The sequence below is a fragment of the Canis lupus genome, chromosome 6, assembly GCF_048164855.1.
Source record: "Canis lupus baileyi chromosome 6, mCanLup2.hap1, whole genome shotgun sequence".
In the NCBI taxonomy this organism is placed as follows: Eukaryota; Metazoa; Chordata; class Mammalia; order Carnivora; family Canidae; genus Canis; species Canis lupus.
Window position 1 is genome coordinate 37,149,095 of NC_132843.1, and position 26,406 is coordinate 37,175,500.

The window sequence follows — 26,406 nt, forward strand, 5'->3', positions numbered from 1 at the left end:
TGCTTAAATTTATGGGGAAACAAAGCAAATTCAAGAGATCTTTAGGGGGTAAAATAGAAATTGTTGACAGATTAAATGGCAAGGGAGAGGAAGGCATCAAGAGAATTACTAAATTCCAGGCTTGGCCTATTTGGTACTATAAATAATGGCGTCATTCACTATAACGTGGAATAAGTGAACAGGACTAATGACTTCCCCTCAAAAGTCTCAAATGATTTTGCTTCCCAAAGGGCAAGATGAGTAAAGAAGGGATAGGATGTCTAAACAGATGGTGACTACACTTAAAGAGGTAAGCACCACACAATGTATAGAACTGTCAAGTCACTATGCTATATACCTGGATGTATTAGCATTGTACACCAGCACTACTTCAATAATGAAATGTTATTGACAAAGAAAAAAAGGAGGGATTGAATTTGGAAAAGAGAAAGATGGTGCAAAAACACAAAGGGGGAATAAAGCCGTATAAGAACTGAAATAAAAACAAGATTCCAAAACTCACCTTGATCAATAACCTTGGGCATTGCCCACTATGTGTCCCAGGTCCTTGCACAGAATGTTTTCACAACACCTAGCATCTAATGACCAATCAGGGGCCAAGAAAAATTTCAGCAAAAAATAAATCCATTTTGCTTAGTATCAAAGTTTTATTATCTGAAATAACTTTGAAACTATGAGGCACTGAGAAAGTGATTTATTTCATCAAAAACACTTCGGGAGAACAATTCTTTGGTTGAGGTACATCTAGAATCAAAGATTAGTGACCTGGGAAAGGTATACATATATAAATTACCTGGAGAGTTCTCTTCTGAAATAGTTCTTAACCAGTTTTACAGAGGAAGCAACTGAAAACTGAGGTCTTACGAAGTTTGTCTTAAGTCATGATAAAAGGTTTTGTTTGGCATTTTAGAAATATCCTGCCTCCCACTCTTTTTACTACAAATACATTGCTTTCTCTCAAGTCATTTCATGAGTACATGTACAATCAAGTGATAGCATATACCCGTAGACTACAGATCACACTGCCTACTCTAACTAGAGATTTTCTTTTTTTAAGATACTTTTAAACTAAGTTTTGAAAACTTAAGAGTTTTGTGGAAGTGCCTTAGGAAGGATGACAAGGGTAGGGTACAGGTTGAACCGTGGGCTTTTGGGCCCCATCCCTGCTTCAACTAGAAATAAATAAATGGACTGCTCTCATCTGTTCTAGATAGTGTAGCATTACAGTTTTGTGTTATCCCTTTTGGAATCTGGTTCTAGCATTAATGATCAAAACTTGAAAACCACTGTACTTAAGGACCCAGGTATGAATCTGGTTAACATCTACACTTGAACCAGGATCCTTCTTGATAGGTGAGAAGCATATAGACACAGGATCAGAATACATAAGGACCACCAACATTTCGGATATTTAGAGTATAGAATGATCACCAATTGTTAACAATGAGAATGGCTAAGGGGGAGGATGTGAGCAGACAAGGAGATATTCAAGTTACTGTCAACTAAGATACTTATAGTTATGGAATCTCAACTGCTCTGGAGAAATCAGGACTAACCTGTGAAAGCTTACAGACCTCCCTTCAGGCACACTGAAGCTAGAACTGTGGCCTCCAGAAACATTTTTATATTTAGTGTTTCCACTCTCCTCAGAACCACTTAGCTACAGAATACTCAGATGCTGCCCTGCTATGACTGCTCTCCAATGGAGTCTGAACTTGGATGGTATCCTGCTACTAAATGTGCATGAAGGTATGAAGTTTTACAAGAACATGGCATCAGACCAAGGTCTCTCTTTTCTTTCTTTTAAAAATTCTGTATGGCCTGTGGAGAAATGGGAATGCTCTCAGTTAACTGTATCTGTTGAATCTGTTCAGTGACTTAAACTTGGCCTCAAGCATTGGATCTTTGTGAGGCCAAAAGAACACTGCTTCTAAGTGCCAGATATGTTACTTATTCACATAAGCCAGATAATCAACTAAGAATCCCTAGTACAACTGTTTGGTTCAGCTGCAAGCCTGCGGCCCAAAGGTCATCTATCTTGAATTCAGGCATGGCCAACCAGCGTTCAGTACCTACTCCAAAGTTTTAGAAGTAACCTAAGTCATGGAATAAAAAGTTGCTCATGAGTCTTCTTGACAGTCATCAGCAAATTCCATTAATTCATTGACTATAACATTTACTTTCATCAAATCTATACTCAGTGATTTTACAGCAACGAAAATATATAACCAGTGTGGCACACATGAAATGAGATTAATTCAGTTAACACTGATAGGCAAGGCACAAAAACAAGTGCTTGACTTAGAAATTTAACTTTATTTACAAATGTTCTATAAACAAAGATGCCACTCTATCCCTTTAAACTGTTATAACTGATAATTTCCAGAAAGCCCATTTACATAATCTTAATCTTCCTGCATAAAACTATATTATGGGATGAGCAAATATGGAATGGTTTAAGAATATAAAAACAAAACAAAAAGCTTATGTAGCATGACTCTATTGACAGAATGAAGAATTAAAACTTAACACCCCTTAACATGCTACTCCAAAAAATGGAAACGTGATAATTTGGGGGAGAGGTAAACGCTTCACAATAGTTTTCTTAAATAATATAGTTTGTGATTGTGATTAACAGGATTGCTTTGCAGGCTTATATTTAGGCTGATTTTGAAAAAGACGTCATTATTGTAAAAAGGGCATAAACTTTCTACTTAGATTTTTCTACCAATGGAAATATGTAGATAGTGGTCTGGTCTTATTCAGGCCAATTAATAAAATAATAAATGCATGAAAAAGAACTTAAAAACATAATCATTGTATGACTAACTTATAAAATTAGAATTCTCCCTGAAGTCAGAGAGTACTGCTCAATAGTTGCTATAAATTTGAATTTGTCATAGCCGAAATGATATATAGACAGAGTTGAAAGTTAAATTATTCAAATTATCATTTTATATGTAATTACTTTTAAAAAATCCTTTACATTTTATCTAGGAAGATAATCATTCTCACATCATAGTTAAGTCACAAGGAACTTCAAAACTTTGAGAAAAAAAATTATCCCTGAGAAGTGAGAGAGAAAAATCTCTATAAACAAGTGACAGTCCTGTACCCTTCTAACAATCTTTACGACAGCATGACCTTTTATTAACAACTGTCAAATGTATTCCAATCCTGGATAGTTACTGCCTCTGATGATCTCATCTTTTTGTAATGAAACTATAAGTGCAACATTTTTTTAAAAATCAGATAAATAGGGACTCTGGTTTTATTGTCAAGTTTACATTTTTGTCAAGTGCGAGGACGACCAGCTAAAACATGTATATTCCAATAATGACTGACATAATAACTTCTGCTGGCATCTCTTCTTCTGAGTCTTCATTTCACTCACTATTCTTCACCCAAATAATAAAAGTAATACAATGGCAATTGAGTTTATTATTATCAAGGGCACTGCAAAGAAAAAAGAAAGTTTGTTACTGTGAAGAAAATAGCAGAAAAAACCCTAAGTAATAGTTACTAGCATCCAGGAAGGATGAAAATATCGAATAATATGTCATTCATAATCATGTTGCAAATAGTTCTAACAAGAGAACATGCAATGGATCATAAAACCCAAAACTTATTTTAAAGAAGGCTTGTGTGATTGCGGTAAGGGTCACACTGGTACAAGTAGCTCAATATGAAATATCTGTGAATGGTGCTGGTGCAGGGCTGGAACACAGAAACACACCAGGCCCAGGCAGAAGTAGATCCACATGGCTGTGACTTTTGACATTACAAATAAAGAGTAAAGATTCCACAGGGATCCCTAGGTGGCTTAGTGGTTTAGTGCCTGCCTTTGGCCCGGGGCATGATCCTGGAGTCCCAGGATCGAGTCCCACATCGGGCTCCCTGCATAGAGCCTGCTTCTCTTTCTGTCTGTGTCTCTGCCTCTCTCTCTCTTTCTTGCTCTCTGTGTGTCTCTCATGAATAAATAAAATCTTAAAAAAAAAAAAAAAGATTCCACAGTTTCACCACTAAATTAAGAATGAACTTATTTATCATTCTACCCAAAGTTGTGATCAAAACAGCTAACAAAGAAAGAGGGAGACAGAGACCCTAATTTTAATGATTTTAAATAAAAACTTCTGAATCCTTTTGCCAGTTTCTCTAAAATAATTTCCAATAGACTGGCAGATATGGGATCTTTATTTTTCTCTTAAAGCCTTCTAGGACTCTAGATGACTTTACTACTTGAAGCAACAGAATTTCCAAAAGGTGAGAACACTGCTTTCAGGTCTGAGAGGTAACACAGGAACAGATTATACCATTGAGCATTCCATTTTCATCAAGTGGTTTAGACAGAAGTAAGAGGTAAACTAAGAAACTAGTAACTACTAAACAGTAAAGCCAGGATAAAGAGAAAAAAAAACTTCACTGCAAAAACGGTGTGTGATAGTATTTACTCTCAGAAGCTTTGCTACTTAAATCAAAACCACAAAATTAAAACTTAAAAAGCGTTTTACTAGTTTTTCTTCTTACCTCTCATCACAGTTCTTACAGATCGAATAAGGTTCATTAGCTGAGATTTAATTCCTGGCTCCTCTCCGAATCCACCAATTCCCTGGTCTGCTCCCCAGCCAACTGCATAATATAAAAAAATGATTAGCTGTGTTAAAATTTATTATGCACTTGCCTTGCTCCCTCATTAGTCATCGTTGAATCAAGATTAGCTTGAGTCTTTGTTAAAAACATAAAATATAAAGTTAGCTGACTTAAAAGTTACAATACTGATTAAATATTGTAGAGTATATTTTTTACTTTTGATAGCACCAACAATCTTACTTCATTTTCACGTTGATTTTATAAAATAGATTACAGTCTAAATTATTCCATGGCATTTAATTCAGTGAAGATGACTGCTGTGACATCCTGACTTTTTTTCCTCTTTTTTTCAAACAAAACATTTTTCAGGTTGGAACTGGAAACCAAAGTATACTGTCAAACTCAATAATTGATTAACTCAATTCACAATTTATAAAATCCAACACAATTATCACTATAAAAATGTTGAGATGCACTATCTACATTACTTGGGGAAATTTTAATGTAAACATGGCCACGGCTTGCTTAGGCTTTCAGAGTATGCTCTATCCTGCTGGCAGGGGGACATCTTTTCCCCCCTTCATCACTCTCTTCATTTCTCAATTCTAGCTGTGGAATTTAGCCCACTACTCCACTTATTCTCCATAAAATAGTCTTTTATCTTCTTCTGTATCACTTTCCTGATATTATAAATCATTATTTCTTTCCCTCTATCTGCTAGTTCTTTCTTTACTGCCATATATTCTTCTTAAGACCTATACAAGTCCTTATTTCTGCAACTTATCTTTCTCATGTCTGCATTTCAGGGCCATTTTTTCATACCTTACATTACATTACTTTGTATCTCCTATGACTATAGGGCTTAGTTCCTGACATGCTGGCCCTTAAACTTGAAGATGGTCTTTATTTTATACATGGAAGAATCAAGTCTCAGGAAACAAGACTGCACTTCATTTAATCAACTTTTATTTTGTTGACATAAAAAATGGTTGCTTGCTTTTTTGGTCCCATCAACCCTGAGATATATTGTGGGATAAAACTAATTTAAAGTTCAAGTCATAAGAGAGCTGATGGGTTTTGACTCACACTCTCCCTTCAAGGCCTAGCTCGAGTTGTGCTGACAACTGACCCGGTCCACAGGGGTGTCGCTGTTTTGCGTTTGTACACTACAGCCACCATTACAGTGGCTACAATTAGCCTCTATGATCTCTTGCCGGACTCTTTTCAACAGATGCCTCTGTAATCCAGCTGTCTCAACACCTTGAGTTTCCTCCCTTACAGGGTCTGGTCTTCCCACCTCGCAATCACATGATGATTCCCACTGCCTACCAAATATAGTTCGAACTCCTGAAACTGACCTGGCCCTATACCCCACTACTACACCTTCCAAGTATTCCTATTCACAATCGATGCCCACTATCTGCCGGACATGTGAAAGGCAGCTTCTGAATCTCGGTCAGACTTCTGTGTCAGGGCCTTTCCTCGTTCCTTCTCATGTCATAATAAACCTTCCTTCTCTCTGCTCCCCAAACAGCCTCCTGACTGTGGTGATTTTGTTCTCTTTCTTGGTTAGCTCTTTCCAAGTGTCTCTCATTAGACTATAAAATCCTGAGAGATAGGGACTAAATTGAGTCTTTCTTCACCTTCCCCCTTTCCCGCACCCCTACCCCCAGCAAGTACTTAGTATATGTTTATGGAATTGAAGTGAATGATAAAAGCCCGAGTTAATCTGGATAAGGTGAAATAAGGTATATTCTAGGATCACAGTTCCAAAGAACTCTTATTTCTTAATTTTTATGACACAGGAAGTTATAACATGAAACCGTAGACCATTCCACTGTAGCTTTAGGAAAAAGGGGAAAGAGATCCTCCAATATTAAATGTACACATCTATTCAAGCTAAAAGTAATTTTAGAAAATATACCTGCCTGGGCATCACCCTCCTACTCAGGATCTACTCTCTCCAGCAAGCAAATATACTTATTCCACTTCAACATTTGCTTTTACTCTATTATTAGCTTTACCATGATGTCCTTCCTCCAAGTAACTGTCTCAGTGTTCAAGTAGCTCCATCAGTATTGTCCACTAAATGGCAGTCCTCTTTTTGTAATCTAAGTTCAATTGTAGCACCAGCCTTCACCCACTTACAGCACAGTAAAAAAACTATTTCATATCCATCTCTAGACATAAAGGACACATAAAATGACCACCTACCATCAGCTGTGTCAGTTTCCAACCTTCCAGCCTGCATAACTGCTACAGGAAGATTTCTATGGAGAAGCAATATGGCTGGGATAACCTGCAGAAACCTCTTTAACAGCTCTGTACAATAAAAGAGCAGTATGGCTCTGATTCAACATGATGGGGTTGGAGAGGAAAGTTAACCCTGACCCTCCTAAGGTCCCTGACTAGGCCTAAAAATGACAATGATAAGGGGCACCTGGGTGGCTCAATTGGTGACTCTTGGTTTCAGCTCAGGTCATGATCTCAGGGTCGTGGGCCTGAGCTCTGTGTCTCTCTCCTTCTGCCTTTCTCTCCCAAATAAAATCTTAAAGTAGATAAAGAAGAAAAGCATACAAATTCTACTAACTTTTTACATGTACATGGGAACCTTCAGAAGAGAATGAAGACCCAAAGAAGTGACTAGAGCAGAAAGCTTTTGAGACATTTGTGAGGAACTGATAAGATAAAGAAGTTTGAACTGGGAGTGGTGGTAATAAATGATGGAAAAGTAACAATGTTTGTTTCTACAGCCTTCCTCTCTGGTGATACGGATGTCTCCCTTCCTCCAGGCACAGGGAGGGTATCCTTCACATGGGAGACTAAGTGCTGGCTTTGAGCAAAGAGGGCAAGGGGAATGGGGAGCAGATGGTAAGAGTGACTGTCCTGCTTCTGCAATTTTCTCAAACTCCTTCAGCTGAAGATACTTAATAATGCCAAGGTGTCATATTTTGGGGTAGCATGTCCTGAACTTTGAACCTCACCAATGGATACTCATTTTTATTTTAGCTTTCTCCTGAAACCCTGCTAAAAATGACAGTAAAGGATATAGGTTAATAAAAGAGAAGTCTTCAGGCCAGTGAAGTCAATCAAAATTTGGACAATAAAAAATAAATGAAGAGTAACTGACTTAGTGGAGAAAGCAGAAACCTAAACTCTGCAGGGAGCACATAATAAAACACTCAGGTAACTTGTGCTAAGAATGAGAACCCTGGGAAGGTGAGAGACCTCAGAGTACCAGTTTGGGCAATGGGGACAAAAAACAGAAGGACTCACTGACAGTCTACATTAAGAGCAGTTAGCTCCACCCCTCCACCCTCCAATCTCCTTCCCTAGACTTGGCTGATAGAAGAATGTGCTTCTCACACTCTTGATGTGAGTGTGATGACTTTGTTGTCATCAAAGACAACAGGTTTACTCTCAGCAGAGAATCACAGAAGCTCTGGGCCTGGGGACATCAGCTGTGAGTACTGGGAATGAAGGTCTGCACACCAGTGTCAGACTCTTGCCCATCTCCTCTGCTCATCTCTAAATCTGGTCATGTACCACATCCTGCAGGCAGGAAGTCAGAAAATTACTTGGAAATTGGCCAGCTGCCCAGAAAGAAAAACTTCAGATATTGTCATGGGTGGTTGGGGGAGTGGGTCTCAACAAGACAACTTCTTCAAGCACCAGTGAGGCCCTCCAGTAAACAAGTCCCAACCACACACACACAGCTTCCAGTGAGCCTCTCTGTGCTCTACACCTAAAAATGAACTGTCAAGAAGAAACAATCTGTAACATGGAAAGACAGAGCAAAAACAGAAAAAGGAGACTTGAGGAAGAGACAGTGCAAAAAGTAGAAGAAAGTATTTTTACTATTTTTTTAAGTGATTGGTTTATTCTTTATTTTTTAAAATAATCTCTATGCCAAAAAGGTGCTCAAATTCATGACCTCAAGATCAGGAGTCTCATGCTCTACTGACTGAGCCAGCCAGGAACCTTGGAAGAAAACATTTTTAAAATGAACATCCACAGAGAGTAAAAGCTACTGTACTTATGAAACAAGAACAGTATACCATAAAAAAGGAACATTAAGGAATTAAGACAGAGCTCTTATTCTTGCTACATTACCATAAGAAGTTCAAGAGGTTGACAGATTAAGTTGAGGAAACCTATCAGACAAGGCTAAGGGAAAAAGAAAGAATATCAATCTGTCAAAATAAGTGGAGTTCCAGAGAGAAGAAAAAATAGGAAGAAATACCAAAGAAATATTAAGAGGTAATAGTGCAGAACTGAAGGACATGAGCCGTTAAACAAAACAATCCAATGAATTAGAAAAAACAAAACAACAACAAAAAAAGCCCACATGTTGCTACATTTTTATAAAATCTCAGCCCTCTGAAGATAGAACACCCTAAAGGCTTTCAGAGAGACAAGTCAGGTTCTACAAAGTATCAGGGAACAGAATGGCATCAGAGTTCTTTATGTCAGTACTAGAAATGAGAAAATTAGGTGGAACAGTTCTTCAAAACACCGAAAAATTAGTTCCACTCTAGAATTCTATATCCAAACCACAAATCAACTAGAAAAATGACATCGTTTTTTATTGTTCAGCAGTGAGCAATACTCAGTGACAGTAATATAAATATGGAATACCAATATTACCAACAACTGGTTGGAGATGGGAGATGGGGGAGGGGAAAAGTGTGTGTACTTATGCTCTCATGAGCACAAATGTGCTGCTGATGGTATAATGATACTAAACCCTTCCACAACAGTATATCAGTGGCTCAAAACTTGGAAGAGTTGAAAATAACTGCTTTTGAGAAACAGGGCTCAGGTTGATGAGAGACAGGGCAGGAGGCTTCTATCTTCATAAACACGAGAACTTTTTTACTTTAACAACCAGACACACACATTTACACTGCTTTGATAAAAAGAAATATGAAATTTAAAAAGAAACCCTGTAATGATACTCACCCACTGGGGAAACCCCTCTGTAATTAGGCCTTCCTCTCCAGGGCATGAATACCCTGAGGGCAGGGACAGGGTCTACAAATGGAAAGGCTTCACCCATGAGTCACTCTGGATATTAGAATTATGTTTTAAAACCAGCTTTAAATGGTATTGTTGGTTTTTTTCCTTTATTTGCTTTTCTTGAATTTACCATTGCTAAAATTATCAGTCCTCTCCACTCACAGCCACAATCTTTTAGATGGTAAAAAGGACTTGTTTTCAGTATATTATGGATCATGCACTCAATTTTTGTTAGAAAGCATAATTCCCAACAATCTTTTTTTTTTAGATCTGTTTCAAAGATGTCTGAATATATGTTTTTACACTATAAGAGGAGAGACTGCCTGAAAAAAAAAAAAAGTATTTTCCAACACTGAATAAACTGTTCAACACAACAGGATAAAACTCTACAATATTGGGAGTGCCACATTTTAAGCATCAGCACTGAAGTAATTTTTAAAAAATAGTAAGTTATTAATTATTTTTAGCCTAGTCTCTATTCTCATGTCATCAGAATGAAAAGAAAACTAAATTTTAGGTGGAGAGAGTAAATAATTTGACTAGATATTCCATGGGCAAACATAAAGGTGACAAGTAAAGGACCAGATGCCATGGATTATCTTTTACTATAACAAATAGTTCTCCCTCCAACTGCTACTTAGGGAGTCTCAGTTGTTTTCCTAAGGAAACTGGCCAAAGCTTTAAAGAGCTTTGCTTTTGTTTTTTTTTTTTAAAGGAAAAAGACTTAATTCTGTAGCTCTCTTGACACTTCCATAGCTAGAAGGCCTAGAAAAAAAAAAAAGATAAGACCAGCCAGAACTGGTTGATGCCATAATTTCAGGAATCGAGTTAAATATAAAAAAATTACTTATTGCAAACACCAAAAATGTTCTTCTGTTGCTCAGACTTCAAAAAGTCGTACACAAAAGGCAATCCATCCAGATTCAGCCAATAACCCTCAGTCAGATACATGCAGAAGGAAAGTATTAGTGCAGTTAGTATTAGTATTAAACATATTAATACAGTTTCGAAGGCTGGCTGACCCTGGGCAAATCTCAGTCTAAGATTAGCTTCCATGCGTGCAAAAGAGATGAGCGTGCTTCATTCTGTCAGTGTCACCAAGTTCACATGTGAATCAAATGCTACCACAGGTGCAAAAGTGCCCCAAAACTCCAGAATAAAAAACTCTGCTAATCTAAGGTTTAAAAAAATTACCTTGATCAAAAAGATCAATATTGAAGTAAATGATCTGTTATACTTGGACTAATCTCTCTTGGATCAATGTAATTAATTCCCAGTTCAACATAGTAATTTCTACTTAATCTGGGACGAAATGCAATAAATGCTTTTTAGGAGTATGTATTTACAGAGAAACCTACATGTCTGCATGGTTTTCTCAATGTTTTATAAACTGCCATGCTCATACCATGACTATCACACAAGGCTTGTAGGATGCCTTGCTCATTTCTCTGTATTTGTGCACACCTGGTTAACTGCTTAACATCTACTTCCTTTAGGAATTCTCCCTCCATTACTTCAGCTCATACAGCCCTCACTACTCTAAACTCTATTGTTGACTGGCTCTGGAGCAGTTTTTTAACCCTGAATCAGTAATACCTTGTAATAATTTCACTATTGGCTATGGATTGAATTGTGTTCCCCCTAAATTCCTATGTTGAAGCCCATGTGGAAATGGGGTCTTAAGGAGGTAATTACAGTTAAATGGATTGTAAGGGTAGTATCTTAATCTGATAGGACTGCAGTCTTACAAAAAAGAGGAAGAGAGAGATCTTGATTCCTTCCTGTCTCCCTCACCTAGCCATATGGGGACACAGTGAGAAGACGGCCATCTACAAGCCAGGAAGATAGCCCTCACCAGAACTCGACCTGGATCTTAGACTTCCAATCTCTATCTAGAACTGTGAGAAAATCAATTTCTGTTGTTCAAGCTACCCAGTCTATGATACTTTGTCATCAGTCCACTGGAGAAGACCTGAAAGGAAACTGCAGTGGTGCTACAACCCATGGAACAGGTCAGTGATGGTTTCTGGGAGAGGCAAATGGCGGATGTAGGCCTTAAAAGAACAGCACGAGGTAAGTCAATGTTGCCGAAGGCAGACAATGTATGTATGTATAAAGGCTCAGCAGTGAAGGAGAGCCCCACGGAAAGAAAGGGAAAAAGAAAGGGAAGGACAGAGAAGAAGGGACACATTATGGTGAGCTTATAAGTCACATAAGGGAGTGTGACTTTTATATTGGGAGGCTATGGGTACTAGAGAAAAGAACTCAAGAACTTCAAACCCTTGAGGAACACGTTCACCTTCCTTGGAAAGTAGAACAGAGAGCAACAAAACTGGAGGGAGGGTGACCAGTGAGACGGTTACTATAAAAATCTAGGCAAGAGTTAAGAGCCTACGTGAATAATATTTAACAAGTACTTAAAATATTTTAAAATTCTATTTAAAAACATATTCAGATATTTCACTTTTTAGGTAGTAATTGCTATACCCAACATGGGCCTCGAACTCACAACCCCAAGATCAAGAGTCACATGGTCCTCTGAGTCAGCCAGCTGCCCTTGAATAAAGGGAGGTGTTTTTTTTTTTTTTTTTTAAGTCAGCACCACACCCAATGTGGGACTTGAATTTATAATCCTGAAATCAAGAGCGGCAAGCTCTACAGACTGAGCCAGCTGGGCACTGTGAGAGATTTTAAAACAACAGCTTATCCACTTAGACAAGCCAATGTGGCATTTATGCCTTAGCTCTGAGACCATATTCAAAACACATGTTCAGAGAAAATATCTGTGCTACTTCTGCAGAGAAGAGGAAATGAAGATAAAGTTCTAGGAGGCGAAGTATTAACATTTCTGGGCCATTTGAACAGTTTGTAGTGGTTAATTTTAATTTAGGGGCAGAAAGCTAAGTCACCTGCAGAAATCTGGAGAAGACACTGCTGAACTTCACTTCTGGAAAACTTAAATGCAGGTCTGAAGTAAGGTCTGGGCATTGTATTCTCTTTCAAGATCGTTTAGGCAATTCTGGGTCCATTTCTTCTATAAGCAACTTACCAGTTTCTGCAAAAAGTCAACTGGGATTGTGATAGACACTGCATTAAATCTGTAAATCAATAATATTAAGTATTGTCATCCTAATGATCTCAAGTCTTCCGATCCCTGAACACGGATGTCTTTATTTTAATTAACTTTAAGAATATCTTTATTCTTTAATTCCATTCAACAATGCCCTATAGTTTTCATAGTATGAGACTTGCACTTCAGTTAAATTTATCCCTAAGTATTTTACTATTTATATTGTAAATGAAATTGTTTAATTTCATCTTAAATTGTTCATTGTTTATGTATTGAAAAACAACTAATTTTTGTTCCTGATCTCATCAGGAACTGCAAACTTACTGAACTCATTTATTTGTTCGAAGTTTTTTAGTAAACCCCCCCCCCATATATACACAGGATTATATCATCTGCAAACAAGAGATATTTTTACTTTTTCAACCTCACTATCTGGATGTCTCTTATTTCTTTTTTACTCATCTAATTGCCCTGGCTAGAATATCCAGTACAACACTAAACAGAAGTGACATCAGCTGTGTTACTACAATAGATTTCAAATAACCAAAGCAATCTTGAGAAAGAGGAAAGCTGGAGGCATCATGCCCTTGGATTTCAAACTATACATAAAGCTGAAATAATGAATAAAAGTATGTGGAAAAGGGAACCCTTGTGCATAGTTAACAGAAATGTAAATGGGTACAGCCACACTGAAGAAGAATATGGAGATTCCTCAAAAAATTAAAAATATAGAACTACTGTGATGCCTCGGTGGCTCAATTGGTTAAGCATCCAACTCTTGGTTTTGGCCCAGGTTATAACTGTCATGAGATCGAGCCCCACGCTCAGCAGGGAGTCTGCCTGAGAGTCTCCCTCCCTCTGCCCCCACTCTCTCTAACAAATAAATCTTTTTTTAAAAACTTAAACATAGCACTGCTATATGATCCAGCAATCCCACTTCTGAGTATTTCTCCAAGAGATGAAATCGCTGTCTTGAAGAGATATTTGCACTCTCATGTTCATTTCAGCATTATTCACAACAGCGAAGGTATGGAAACAATATACATATGCACAGACGAATGAAAAAAAAAAGTGGTGTATAATAAAATGGGATATTATTCAGCCATAAAAAAGAAGGGAAACCTGCCATTTGTAACATGAGTAAATCTTAAGGGTATTATAGTAGGTGAAATAATCCAAATATTTTATCTCACTTATATGTAGAATCTAAAAACATCAAACTCACAGAAATAGAGACTAGAATGGTGGTTGCCAGGGGTTGAGTGGTGACGGAAATGGGAAGCTCCTGGTCAACTTTTCAGTTGCAAGTAAGTTCCAGGGATCTAATGTACAGCATGGTGACTACTGTTAACCATAGTTAACCATACTGTACTATACGCTGAAAAGTTGCATTGAGAGTAAATTTTAAGTGTTCTCACCACCACTAACTGTGGTAAGCATTTTACAGTAGATACCTGTACAGAATGATCACTGTACACTTGAAACTTATACAGTGTTATACAGGCACACCTTGTTTTATTGCACTTCCCAGATAGTGTGTTTTCCACGTATTGAAGGTTTGTGGGAATCCTGTGTCAAGCAAGTCTGTCGGTGCCATTTTTTTTTTCCAACAGCTCACTTTGTGTCTCTGTCACCTTTCGGTAATTCTTGCAGTAGTTCAAACTTGTTCCTTATTACTGTGTTGGTTACAGTGATCTCCCTGTTGTCACTTTCCACTCACTTCCCAACACATTCCAGTTTCGATTTTATTCACAGTTTTAACTGCTTGTGTAAAGTCACCAATGACTTCTATTACCTAAATCCTTAGGGCATTTTTCTGTCCTTTTCTTATTTCTCAGAACATGCCCCTGTTGTACTATGTCTCCTTCAAACACTCCTTGACTTCTGTGAAACTCCACTGTCTCTATTTTCCCATTTCTCGTTTTACTCACTCATCAATTTCTCCTGTCAGTTCTTTCATCTCTATCTAAACATTAAATATTAGAAGAGATTCTGGGACTGTCCTGGTCACCAATTCTCTTTGTATTGTATTCTTTCCCTGAGCAATTTCATCTCTTTACACAGCTTCATTTATCATCTGTGGTTGACAAACTCAAATTCAGTCTCCACCGTGGCTCTTGCTTCTGTTCTATGGACTTAACTCCAACTGACTATTCCAAATCTTCACTTGCATATCTCACAGAAATCTCAAATTCACTACGTCCAAAACTTATTTTATTATCTTTTCACCTTCTTACCCACTACCGTTGCCCTCATTTTTCCTCCAGGATTCTCTAACTTGGTAAAGGTACTATATAATCCACTTGGTTGCTAAGCTAGAAAACCTAGAGATCTTTTGACTTTTTTTCTCTCTCCCACAATCCCAATGCCCAAACAGTACATTCTGCCTTTTCTATCTTTAAAATATCTTCTGATGTGTATTAGTCTCCTAGGAATACCATAACAAAATGCCACAAACTGAACGGCTTAACAGAAATGTATTTTCTCCCAGTTCTGGAGACCACAAGTTCAAAATCAAGGTGTTAGCAGGTTTAGTTCCTTTTAGGGGTGTGAGGATCATCATCCACGCCTCTCGTTGCTTCTGGTAGTTACTGGCAATCGTTGGCATTCTTTGCCTTCTGGCTGCAACATTCCAATCTCTGCCTCTGTTGTCATTTGGCCTTCTTGCCCTGTGTTTCTGTATCCCTCTCTCCTTATATGGATACCTCATTGGATCTAGGGTGATCCTAACCCAGTGTGACCTTATCTCAACTTGATGATACCTGCAAAGACCCTATTTCCAAATAAGGTCAGGTACCAAAGGTTAGGACTTGAATGTATCTTTTGGGGGGGGGGGGTACAATTCAACCCCCATATATCTTCTACTTTTCTGTGTAGTATAGTTGAGATGAGATGAACTTCTGAGTCAGAATGCCTAAGGTAAATCCTAGCTCTGCCACTTTCTAGCTGTGTGATCATGGAAAAAGTTACCGACTTTCTTTTGTACTTCAGGTTTCCCATCTGTAATGTGGGGATGAAAATAGTACCCATCTCACAGGGTTGTTGTGAGGGCTACACAATATAAGTAAAGCACTTGATGAAGACTCTGCTATGCACTGTTAGGTGTTAATTATTATTATTACCAGACCCACTCAACTGGGATACCCACCACTTCCACTTGCCCTGTTTGGCATGGTACTTCCTACGCCCACTATTCTACCCTTCTAATCCATAATCCACACTGCAGTAAGGACCTTGCATATAACACAACTCTGGTCATGTCACTGTCCTGCTTCAGACCTGGTTTTCACCTGCCCCAGTTTTCACATAAGCTCTTACTCCTCACCCTCCCAACCCTTCACCCAATTAACGTTTACTCACTCACTAGGTTTTTGGTTAGGCACACTTCCTCTGTGAAGTGTTCAGAGATTCACAGGTCAGTGTTTCCCTGCCCTTTTCTTTTTTAAGATTTTATTTATCCATCCATGAGAGACACTGAGAGAGAGAGAGGCAGAGACACAGGCAGAGGGAGAAGCAGGCTCCACGCAGGGAGCCCGACACGGGACTCGATTCCGGGTCTCCAGGATCACGCCCTCGGCCAAAGGCAGCACTAAACCGCTGAGCCACCCAGGGCTGCCCTCCCTGCCCTTTTCGTTCACAATATCCTGCAAACTTGTCATTGCCACTTGTTCATTTTTCACTTAAATTAACTGGCATTAGAAGGGCAGGGTGACCGCGGAAACCTCCACTCCAAACTACATGGGCCCGGCACATAATTTGTGCCCAGTAAATCCGAAGGAATGGATGAATCGATGTTAATCTTGCTGGTGGGTTGAGCTTCAGTGTGTCACACAGACATCCCTGGTGTGCGGACAGACAAACGACGCTACACTTTATTCGGTGCACCGGCGCAGAGGGTGCACGTCGCGCGGCACCCTGTCTCAGTTTCGCCTCACGCGGCCAGAAGTGGTCTGCCCAGGGGGGCACGGCAGTCGCCGGACTGTGTGGTCACCGCGGGCACACTGGGCCTTCCTCGTCTTGGCACTCTCAGATTCTAGCCTGGCACACGGCAGACACCCACCAAACCGTGAACAAACTCTCCTTGGAACGTGGGAGGCCGGACGCCCTGCTAACCCGAACGCCTTCCCTCCCCCCCAGCCTCCAACACCCGGGAACCCTACGGCCTTCACCAAGTTCATTCCTCTAATCCCCGCAAGCTCCAAAGCAGGCCACGCCCCTCCCTCCGTCACAGCCTCAGAGCCCGGGTTCGCTCCGCCGCCGGCGGTCGCGGAGGGGCGCGTCAGATCGCTAACCTAAGCTAAGGTCCCGCGGGGGCGCCCCAGGCCCTGCCCCGCACCCCTCCCCATCCCGACTCCCGGCGTCCCGCACACGGGGCGTCCGTGGAACGATCAAGCTCGGTGACAGGGAAGTGGCTCGGCTTCCTCCCTCCGAGGAAGGGCCTCCCGTCGGTCGCAGCCCAGGCTGTCCCCTCCCCGCGGCCTGACTGGGCCTGACTGGGCCTGACTGGGCCTGACTGGGCCTGACTGGCCGCCGCCGCCGCCCCCCGCCCCCCGCCCCCCTCAGCCCGGCCCGTGGCCCCACTCACTGTTCTTGAGGAAGCGCTCCTCGTGCAGCACCGCGATGGCGTTGACGCAGAGCAGGGCCGCCTGCAGCAGCGAGTACAACGTAAAGGCCATGGCCGCCCGGAGCCGCCCCGAGGCCCAACCGATCTTTCTCCAGCCGCCGCAGGGGACGTGGCGCCGCCACGGCCGGCGCTCCCCTACGGGAGCCCGGAAGGCCCCAAACGCGCTCTCACAAGCTCCGCCCCATCTGGCTGGGACCCGCCCCTCGCCGACGTCAGCAGGGGGCGTGTGGTCGGCGGTCGGCGGCGGCGCGGGCGGAGCGTACTGTGCAGCCGGCGGCCGCGCGTGGCTGCTGGAGGTGCCGTGAAGTGTGAGACTGTACACGCCGGTTTCAAAGACTTGGGACGAAAACAACGTAAAACCTCCCATTAATTTTTAAATGTTGATTACATCTTGAAATGATATTGGGTAAATAAAATGAATTATTGACTTTTACCAGGCGCGCCTGGGTGGCTCAGTGGGTTAGGAGGCTGCCTTGGGCGCAGGTCATGATTCCGGGCTCCTGGGATCCAGCGTCTGGCTCCCTGCTCAGCCGGAGGACTGCTTCTCCCTCTCTCTCTGCCACTCCCCCTGCTTGTGCTCTCTCTCTCTTTCTTGTGAATAAATAAAATCCTAAAATAAATAAATAAATAAATGACTTTTACTGTTTACTTCTACTTTTTTTTTTTACTTCTACTTTTTTTTAATGTGTCTATGAGGACACAAATGACACGTGAGGCTTGCATAGTATGTTTATCAGACAGCATTGTAGTAGATGTTCTGGGAGCTCTATAGGACGTTCATATTCCTATTTTACAGATAAAGAGGCTTTGGCAAGTAAGTTTTTTTTTTTAATTAAAATAAAATTACGTGTGCTAAAATTACTCAGTGAGAAACATTCTTTCTTTGATCAAACTAGCCGGGATCCTCTAAGCCCTCTTCTGTACTAGACCTTAACCTCAGCCTATAAAAACTACAGGTTCTCAACACAAAAGATTTCATCCACTCTCTTAGCCCTGCATTAAGTGACTTAAACAGTAACATAGCTTCTAACAGCTCAGGGTCACATCCCTAGGATGACCCAAGACCCCCTCAAAGTGTCTGCCTGTGAAAGCTCAACGTTGCCCAAAGAATTTACTGTTTGTTCTAGCCAACCTGAAAATAGGCCCCTGACCACCCTTTCTTAGATCATTTGTTAAAAAGGGTCAACAACTGTGAATCCTTCCCCTGTCCCTTTGAGATACATATGCCATCTCCTATAATATGTGTCTCTGACCTGAAAGCCATTCCTTTAAAATGTAACCATTGGGGGCAGCCCAGGTGGCTCAGCGGTTTAGCGCCGCCTTCAGCCCAGAGTGTGATCCTGGAGTCCTAGGATCAAATCCCACGTTGGGCGCCCTGCATGTACCCAGCCCTGCATGTACCCAGCTTTTCCCTCTGCCTGTGTCTCTGCCTCTGTGTTTGTGTGTGTGTGTGTCTCATGAACAAATAAATAAAATCTTAAAAAAAATGTTCCCATTGGGAAAATAGGGCCTCTGTTTCCCATTGTCTGTGGGTGGGTACAATCCTAACTTTGATAGTTGCGAGCTAACCATCACAACTGGCCAGTCAACATTTACACTGACCACCCTTTTATAATTTTTCACTTCCCTGACTCTGTGGAGCCCCTGTTCACCTCCCTTTCTTCCCCCTTTAAAATGTTCAGTGACCTCTGTACAAACTGAAATTGAGGTCAGTTTGCATTTGACCCTCTTGCTTAGTGCAATAGTACATTACTGATGAAAATCTGTCTTTACCATTGTAACTGCTGTCTAGCTTTGTTTGTCTTTGACAGCAGCAGTAAGAAGCTGAGTCTGATCATGTTGAATTTTAGATATTGTTTGAGGCCAAGTATACAAGTTAATCACATTCTGAACTTCTCATGGTCCCCTAAAATAGGAAATAGAAAGGCAGCACATTAGTTCCAGGAAAGACTTTGGAAGCTCATGTGCATGCTGCTGCTGCTGCTGCTGCTGCTGGAAGAGACACTAGCCCCCAAAGCCCCCCAAAGAAAAGAATAATTAGTTAATCTCCCAAGAAGAAATTAAGCTTAAATAGGCCAGCTAGTCAGTACCTACAGGGAAGAAGAGATGCATTATTTCCCACAGACATAAACACTACCTCTAAAATCAGCCCTAAATGTAAATGAGGTAGGGAGAGGCAGAAGTAGATAAAGTAAAGGAAATAAAAAAAAACAACAGGATACCAACAAATCCTTCAGTTTTTCAAGGCCCACAAAACTCTAGACCCTGGTGATAGAGAAAGAAGGTCCTCCTGTAAATGCACAGTGACCAATCCAGGATTTCTACCTTGGGCTGGGACAGTAGGAAGGACACCCAGGGGGCCTGTCTGGAAGCTTTCATTGAGCAGTGAATCACAGTTTTGACTAATATTGTATATTTCCTGAGAAGGGGGAGTCATGGAGGATGCCTGGAGATTATGGGGATAGATGCAGAAGAGGTGGGGTAAAGCCTCTCACAGTTACCTCTTTGTGTCACTCGTCCCTGGGTCACGACTCACATGATTCAGTTCTTTTATTTTCAAAAGAATCAGGTTAACCTCTCTGGGCCTCTGTTACTTCATCTATAAAATTAGGTGATTATGATCTCTAAGGCTCCTTCAGCCCCCCCAAATCTCTAGATCTAGCAAAAGCAGCTTAAAATATAAGATAGTGTACGAGTACTAGTACCACATTATCTGATCCACTATTTTTCAAAAATCCAAGCTTGTAGACTAAGCTGATAATAGCAGATTATATTTTTTAAAAGAATTGTTCCTCTGATGTCCACAATTCCTAAAAATTTAAAAGCCTGGAGTTTTAAAAATATATTTATTAAACAGTTGTTTCAGTTTAGAAAAAAATCTTCCCCCCAGAAAAGAAATGGGTAAAATGCATATTCTGTATTTCAGTAGCTTGAAAAAAAAGCCCCAACTGGATATGGCCTATTTAAAATTAGAACTTTCAGGGGTGCCTAGGTGGCTCCGTCAGTAAGCATCTGCCTTCTGCTCAGGTCATGATCTCAGGATCTGAGATCCAGCCCCATGTGCCGTGTATCAGGCTCCCTGCTCAGTGGGGAGTCTTTTAAAGGTAAGTGCTCCAGGATGGACTCCTCCTTGGACTTATGAGAAATTGGCATTATTGAACTCAAATTTATCCCTTCCATATACTAGTGACTTTGCCTTATCATTTGGCTGATCCTTGGCTTTGGGTTCCGCTATATGACTTGCTTTGGCCAAAGACTAAGAAGGAAGTAATACTGGGCCAACTCTGAGTCTGGACCTCAAAAGGCATTATATGTTTCTTTCTTGTGCCTCTGACATTGCCATGGACGAAAAAAAGACAAACAACAACCATGCCTGAGCCAGTCCACTCGTTCTAGGAGAAGGATAAGAGATACTTGAAGCAGAGCCAAATTACCCCCACTCAGGCCCAGCCTAAATCAGCAAACCCTTATCCAGGTACAGATCCATAACAGATGACTGTTTTTTAAGTCACTAAATATTGGGATTGTTCCATAGTATCTTTGAAGCAACAGATTTCTACTCACAGTCATTCTTGGTGATTTAATTTATTCTAACAGCTTGACAACATTTCTATACTCTAAAGACTCCCAAATTTGTATCTCCTACTTGGAACTCACTCATGAACCCTTAGGTGATACATCCAGATGACTATCACTTGGGTGTCTAATAAGCATCTCAAATTTACCTTGCCCAAAATTGAATTCCTGATTTCCCTCTGAAACCCACTTCTCTTGAAGCCATCCATTTCAATTGATGGCAACGCTGTCCTTCCAGTGGTTCAAGGAAAAATCATTGGATTGTCCTTCACTCTATCTCCGTGTCTCACACTCTATATACAATCTATTGGCAAGTTCTGTTGACTTTAACTTCAATATATATGCAAGTCTGACTACTTCTTATCTTCTCTACCACTAATACCCTGGTGCAAGCCACAATCATCTCTTGTATAGATTAGTGCAATAGCTCCTAACCAGTCTCCATGGTTTTTGCTTTTCTATAGTTTATTGTCCCCAGAGAAGCCCAAGTACTCTTTCAAAGTTTAGTAAGGATGTAATTTATTTGTTGAGAGAACTGGGTCATTTTTCTTGTAGAACTTCTCACATTCTGAATTTTGCTGATTGTATCCTCATGGTCCTGGCTGATTTAAATATTACGCGCAATACCGGAATCATCTGTAACAAAATGAAAACACTTGATTGAAGAAAATAGTCACTATTGAAACTGACTAAAACTTTTCACACACTCAATGGAAAATATCAGGTATGTGGAAAAGAAGAAAAATGTTTGCAAGTCAGATCTTAGAATAAGTCTATAATAAATGTGCTGGCTGCTCTCTTTCCACTCCTATTTTTAAATCTCAGTGTTTCTATTCCTGTGTTCATTAAAAACTAGTTCATTAAGGTAAGGATTATGTATGCTATTTATCAAAAATTTAGACTCACCTTGAAGAATGATAAAAATGGATTATTGGTTTTTGACGTTTTTGTCCTACTATATTTTAGTAGATATATTTATTTTATCATCTGTCTGAGATATGAATCAATGGTGACTGAGATATGTTTGCTTTTAATCTTGTTATTTACAATAGCAATCTTGAGTTTAAATGGGTTTATGGCAGCAGAATTCAACTAAATGGGTTCTATTTGAGGTAAGCATTGGGCTAAAATAGGAAAATCCCACAAGAAGAGCCTCATTCATGTTTATGGATTCATACAAGCTATTCCTGGTATGAGACTCAAATGAAACCATTTGCAAGCTGAAAGCTTGTGCATTATAAAGTGTTTCTGGAAATAGGGCTCTTGGAAATGGAAAGTTTCCTTAAAAAATAAAAGTGACTCACTGTATCTATTTTTAAAGGGAATTAATTCTGAATGGCTACGTATAGCTGACTAGTTCTATTAAAAAAAAAAAACCCACCACCAACAAAAACCACCACTGAGTAAATAAAAGCAGGATAGGAAACTAGAGAAACTCAAACTTGTATCATTCCTTCGCTCACCTATGCATTTGCTCATTCTGTTACTCAAGGAGAATGTATTGAACTTCTAAGCCATGCCTTCATTGTTCAGGGGTTGGGTGAAGCACAGTAGGCTAAGCGCAAAGAATAATCAGACATGCTCCTGCTCTGATGAAAATGATCAACTAGTAGGAAAATCGAAGCATAGAATGCAAGGAGTCACAAAGCCATGAACGCTCAGTGCTTAAAATAAAGGGAAAGTAAAGATAAAAAATAGTTTAGGACAGTGTCTCCCAAACTTGTCTGATCATAATCACCTGGGGGCCTTTAAAATATATATGCTTTGCTTCTAGTTCAAGAAGGCACATCAAGTGCATGTTTTTCTCGTCACTACTTCCTGAGACTCCATTACATTACAAATGAAAAAGGGAAAGGCATTTCTAATAGTAAAGATGTAGAGGAACATAAGACATTTCAACAATGTGTGGAAAATAAGAAAAAAAAAAGGAAGCATATTGATGGATGACACTCAGAGGATGAACCTGTAGTCCAGAACGAACCACGAAGAGGTCATAGTGGAGGGGTGGAAGTCGTTCTCCTGAAGAGTTTTACAAAATCTCCTGATTCAGAGTTGGAGGTGCAATAGAGATCCAGAAGGAGAAGCAAGACTGAGAACAGATGGGTTGACTGATGATCTTTATATGCGGTACTTAGCTTTCCCAGCCCTGACTCCCAAAGTGCTTGGACAACATAGCAACCAGTCTGCATTTGCCCCTGGGCAAGACTGAAGGGACTTTATTTTTAGGAAATGAAAATACCTGAGAAGAGTTAAGGATTCTAATGTGCGTGTTGCTGCTTAGAGTAGGGCTGTTCTTTTGGTGTTTGGGAGGCTGTTAGCTTGACTACTGGTTCCCTACTAGTTCAATCTACAGCTAAGCTGCTGATTTCAAACTTTTCCAAGTACTCAGAGCTTCCAGTTAGATATTTCTCCACACACCAATTATATAAATATCCATTCAAGTTTATTATTATTAAATACAAACAGGCAATCTGGACACATGGCAAAAACTAGCAAGATGAAAAGGAAAGACTAATATGAAAAACTCAGTGAAACTTACCTCAGATGGGGGCAGAGAGAATTCAGAAAAAAAAAAAGAAGACTGTATACCTGAAACTAATATAACAATATATATTAATTATACTTTATTCAAAAAAGAAAAAATGCTAATTGGTGATAATAAAAGTGATTTAACGGCATTTAAAATAATCATTTTCAGATATTTCTGTGCAGAAGGAACAATCAGAGAAAAAGAATGAATTCTGAAAATTCACCATGATATCCCTCCAAAAAGTTTCACTGGAAGATAAAGTTGAGGGACTATCCAAGAATATAAAGGGAAAAAAAAAAAAAACAGAGATAAGAGTATGAGACAGGTATAGAAATATAGAAAGCATAGGGAAAATGAGAGTTTCATAAAGATAGAAATACAGGACAGGAAATAATATAAATAAAAATTACCAGAGATGAAAAGTACATGAGTGGTCAAACTGAAAAGACTAAAGACTTACTGGGTACATAGCAGGTTAAATGGTAAAAACTTAACTCACTAAATAAATACATAAAAAAAAAAAGCATTAGCTGGACCCATCATCATGAAATTTCAAAACCTTATTACGCCTTAAATTTAAAATCCTATTAAAGATTCTAAAAACTTCAAGGGAGGAAAACTGTTACCTATAAAGAAATAAGTCGATTAGCACTAAATATGGAAGACAGCAGTGCACTTCTTCCAAGGTTTCAAAAGAAAAGAATTTTAGGCCTAAAATTCTATAGCCAATCCAACTATCTATTTTTTTAAAATATTTTATTTATTTATTCATAGAGACAGAGAGAGAGAGAGGCAGAGACACAGGCAGAGGGAGAAGCAGGCATCATACAGAGAGCCTGATGTGAGACTTGATCCAGGGTCTCCAGGATCACGCCCTGGGCTGCAGGCGGCGCTAAACCGCTGCGCCACCAGGGCTGCCCAATCCAACTAGCTATTAATGGTGAGGGTAAAATAAAGATTTTAAAGATAAGGGAAAAACTAACTTTTAAAAAAAGATGTTATTTATTTATTTATTTGATGAGAGAGAGAGAGAGAGAGAGCACAAGCAGGGGGAGAGGCAGAGGGAGAAGCAGGTTCACCACTGAGCAGGGAGTCCCAAGTGGGGCTCAATCCAGAATCCTGAGATCATGACCTGAGCCAAAGGTAGACGCTTCACCGACTGAGCCACCCAGATGCCCCAAAACTAACACTTATTAAACAAAATTATTATTATTATTATTATATATTTGTTATTAAAGTAGGCTCCACACCCAGCATGGAGCCCAGTGCAGGGGCTGAATTTCATGACCTTGAGATCAAGACCTGAGCTGAGATCAAGAATCAGATGTTTCACTGACTGAGCTACCCAGGGGTCTCAAACAAAATTATTATTGTTATTTATTTTGTTTTATTTTTTAAGAGAGGGGGGTGGGGCAGAGGGGGAGAGAATCAACAAGGGGCTCAATCTCACAACACTGAGATCATGACCTGAGCCGAAATCAAGAGTTGAACACCTAACCAACTAAGCCACCCAGGAGCCGCCCAAAATTATTTTTTATAAAGACTTTTAAACATGCAAAACTCTCAAAAAGTTCTTACCTAGTTAACACATATGTACCATGTACCTCTTTCGGCTTTATTTTAGGCAGTAGACATATAACAATAAGCACAACAGATGCCCTGTCTTCAAGAAATGTATACTTCAAAGGAGGTACATTTCAAACATCCTTTTGGTGATGTACTCCAGCAATGGATTAACAAAAACAAAAAACAAAAACTACCATCACCACCACCACCACCACCACCACCACCAGCAACAACAACAAAAAACAGTTCTAAGAAGTGACAGAACTAAACTAAGCAGGCAATAAAAAATCAAAGATGAGAGATATGTCATAGTCCTAAAAGCACCGATTTCCAAATTAGAACCAAGAAGTCATTATGCTCTGTGAAGAGTCTCTTATAGAAAAAATAAATAGAAATAGATTTCAGGTAATAAGTAACATAGGAATCCATTGGAAGATAGAAGTGAGAAGATGTGGTATTGACTGTGCTGAGCAATATCCAGCTGAATCCTTCCTAGGTACACAGGATATTTACATTTTTCAGATTCCCTATCCTTATTTAGGAATGTGTAATTGAATTCTGGCCAATGGAATGTGAATTTTATTTTCAAGCCAGGGCAGTGTGGAAACAGTGGATTTTCTGTTTGATCTTTCTCCCCCAGTGTTAGTTGACCGGGTAGACTGGTTCCAATGGAGAGCTCCAAAGATCTCAAAGTTGTCAGAGCCACAGCACAGATGAAAACTTTCCCCTGTGGACTGTGGTGGACTGTGATATGATCAAGAAATAAAATTTCATAATGTTAGGCCACTGACCAACTGAGATTTCAGGATTTTATTTGTTACTGCAGCATTTCTTAATCTACCTTAACTACAAATACAGGGAGAGGCGGGGGGGGGGGGGAGCACCCCTTTCTCTCAATAAGAGATAAATATACTTAGGACTCAAAATAAAATGCAAAACAACCAATTCATGATCCAGATACAAAGGTCAAGTTAAATGTGGCCATCTCTCAGGGCGGAAGCCAGGTCCTGGGCACAAATAAATCTAAGAAGAATTAAGAAAAATAAATCGATGGTGACAGGAAGGAGAAAGGAGGCAGCAGCTTGAGAAGAAAAGAGTTCAAGAAAAACTGTGGTAGGTTCATGGATTCTTAAATCCACAGGCACCATACCAACTACCACCAGAGTCATCTGCTGGTGTTATTAGTGTAGTTAACCTACTTTGGATATGGAGCAAAGCTACATAATATATGAAGGTTTAAGAAACTCAAGAAGCATCTGTTGTGTATATACATAAAGAGGACAGACTCTCAAGGGGACAGGTGGGGGAGTGGGAAGGAGCAGTGATAATGAATGAACTGTGGCTCAGAACACAGATGAGCTTAGTTAGCCACATTTCTATATATTGAATCTCCCCCAAGTTCTCATAAGTTCTCTACAAACTTGTATGCAA

At 39.9% G+C, this 26,406-nt stretch overlaps 2 protein-coding genes and 1 long non-coding RNA gene across 4 annotated transcripts in view; 1 reads left to right on the top strand and 2 right to left on the bottom strand.

Annotated features, from left to right (window-relative positions):
• Window positions 1–2,296: 2,296 nt before the first annotated feature.
• Window positions 2,297–17,506, bottom strand: IER3IP1 (immediate early response 3 interacting protein 1). 2 transcript variants are annotated; one of them, XM_072829504.1, is made up of 5 exons: window positions 17,265–17,506; window positions 12,659–12,707; window positions 12,519–12,564; window positions 4,528–4,629; window positions 3,422–3,456 (listed from the first exon to the last, which is right to left on the bottom strand). In XM_072829504.1, exons 1-4 carry the CDS (start codon window positions 17,353–17,355, stop codon window positions 4,564–4,566), a joined length of 252 nt encoding a protein of 83 aa, XP_072685605.1. In that variant the 5' UTR covers window positions 17,356–17,506; the 3' UTR covers window positions 3,422–3,456; window positions 4,528–4,563. The 2 variants fall into 2 exon arrangements, with proteins under 2 accessions (XP_072685606.1, XP_072685605.1); XM_072829505.1 differs by lacking the exons at window positions 12,519–12,564; window positions 12,659–12,707 and having other exon boundaries at window positions 2,297–3,456; window positions 17,265–17,496.
• LOC140635233 (uncharacterized) lies at window positions 3,130–16,430 on the top strand. Its single transcript, XR_012032598.1, has 2 exons — window positions 3,130–10,054; window positions 11,408–16,430. It is a non-coding gene; the product is annotated as an uncharacterized lncRNA (long non-coding RNA).
• Window positions 17,507–23,418: 5,912 nt separating the features above from the next.
• The window catches only part of SKOR2 (SKI family transcriptional corepressor 2), a 52,380-nt gene continuing 49,392 nt past the window's right edge, over window positions 23,419–26,406 (bottom strand). The window contains exon 8 of the mRNA XM_072828473.1: window positions 23,419–23,474. The gene's annotated coding sequence lies outside the window, so the exon portion shown is untranslated. The remainder of the gene's footprint in view (window positions 23,475–26,406) is intronic.

Excerpts from the sequence above, each read along its gene's own strand:
- IER3IP1 (XM_072829504.1), bottom strand. The coding sequence starts at position 17,355 with ATGGCCTTTACGTTGTACTCGCTGCTGCAGGCGGCCCTGCTCTGCGTC. Across the intron at positions 12,565-12,658 it reads TTGACTTTTTGCAGAAACTG|TTTTCCAGAAGTGAAGTTCA; the intron begins GTAAGTTGCTTA and ends CCTGCATTTAAG. Across the intron at positions 4,630-12,518 it reads TCTTCTCCAGATTTCTGCAG|TTGGCTGGGGAGCAGACCAG; the intron begins GTGACTTAGCTT and ends TATATTATGCAG.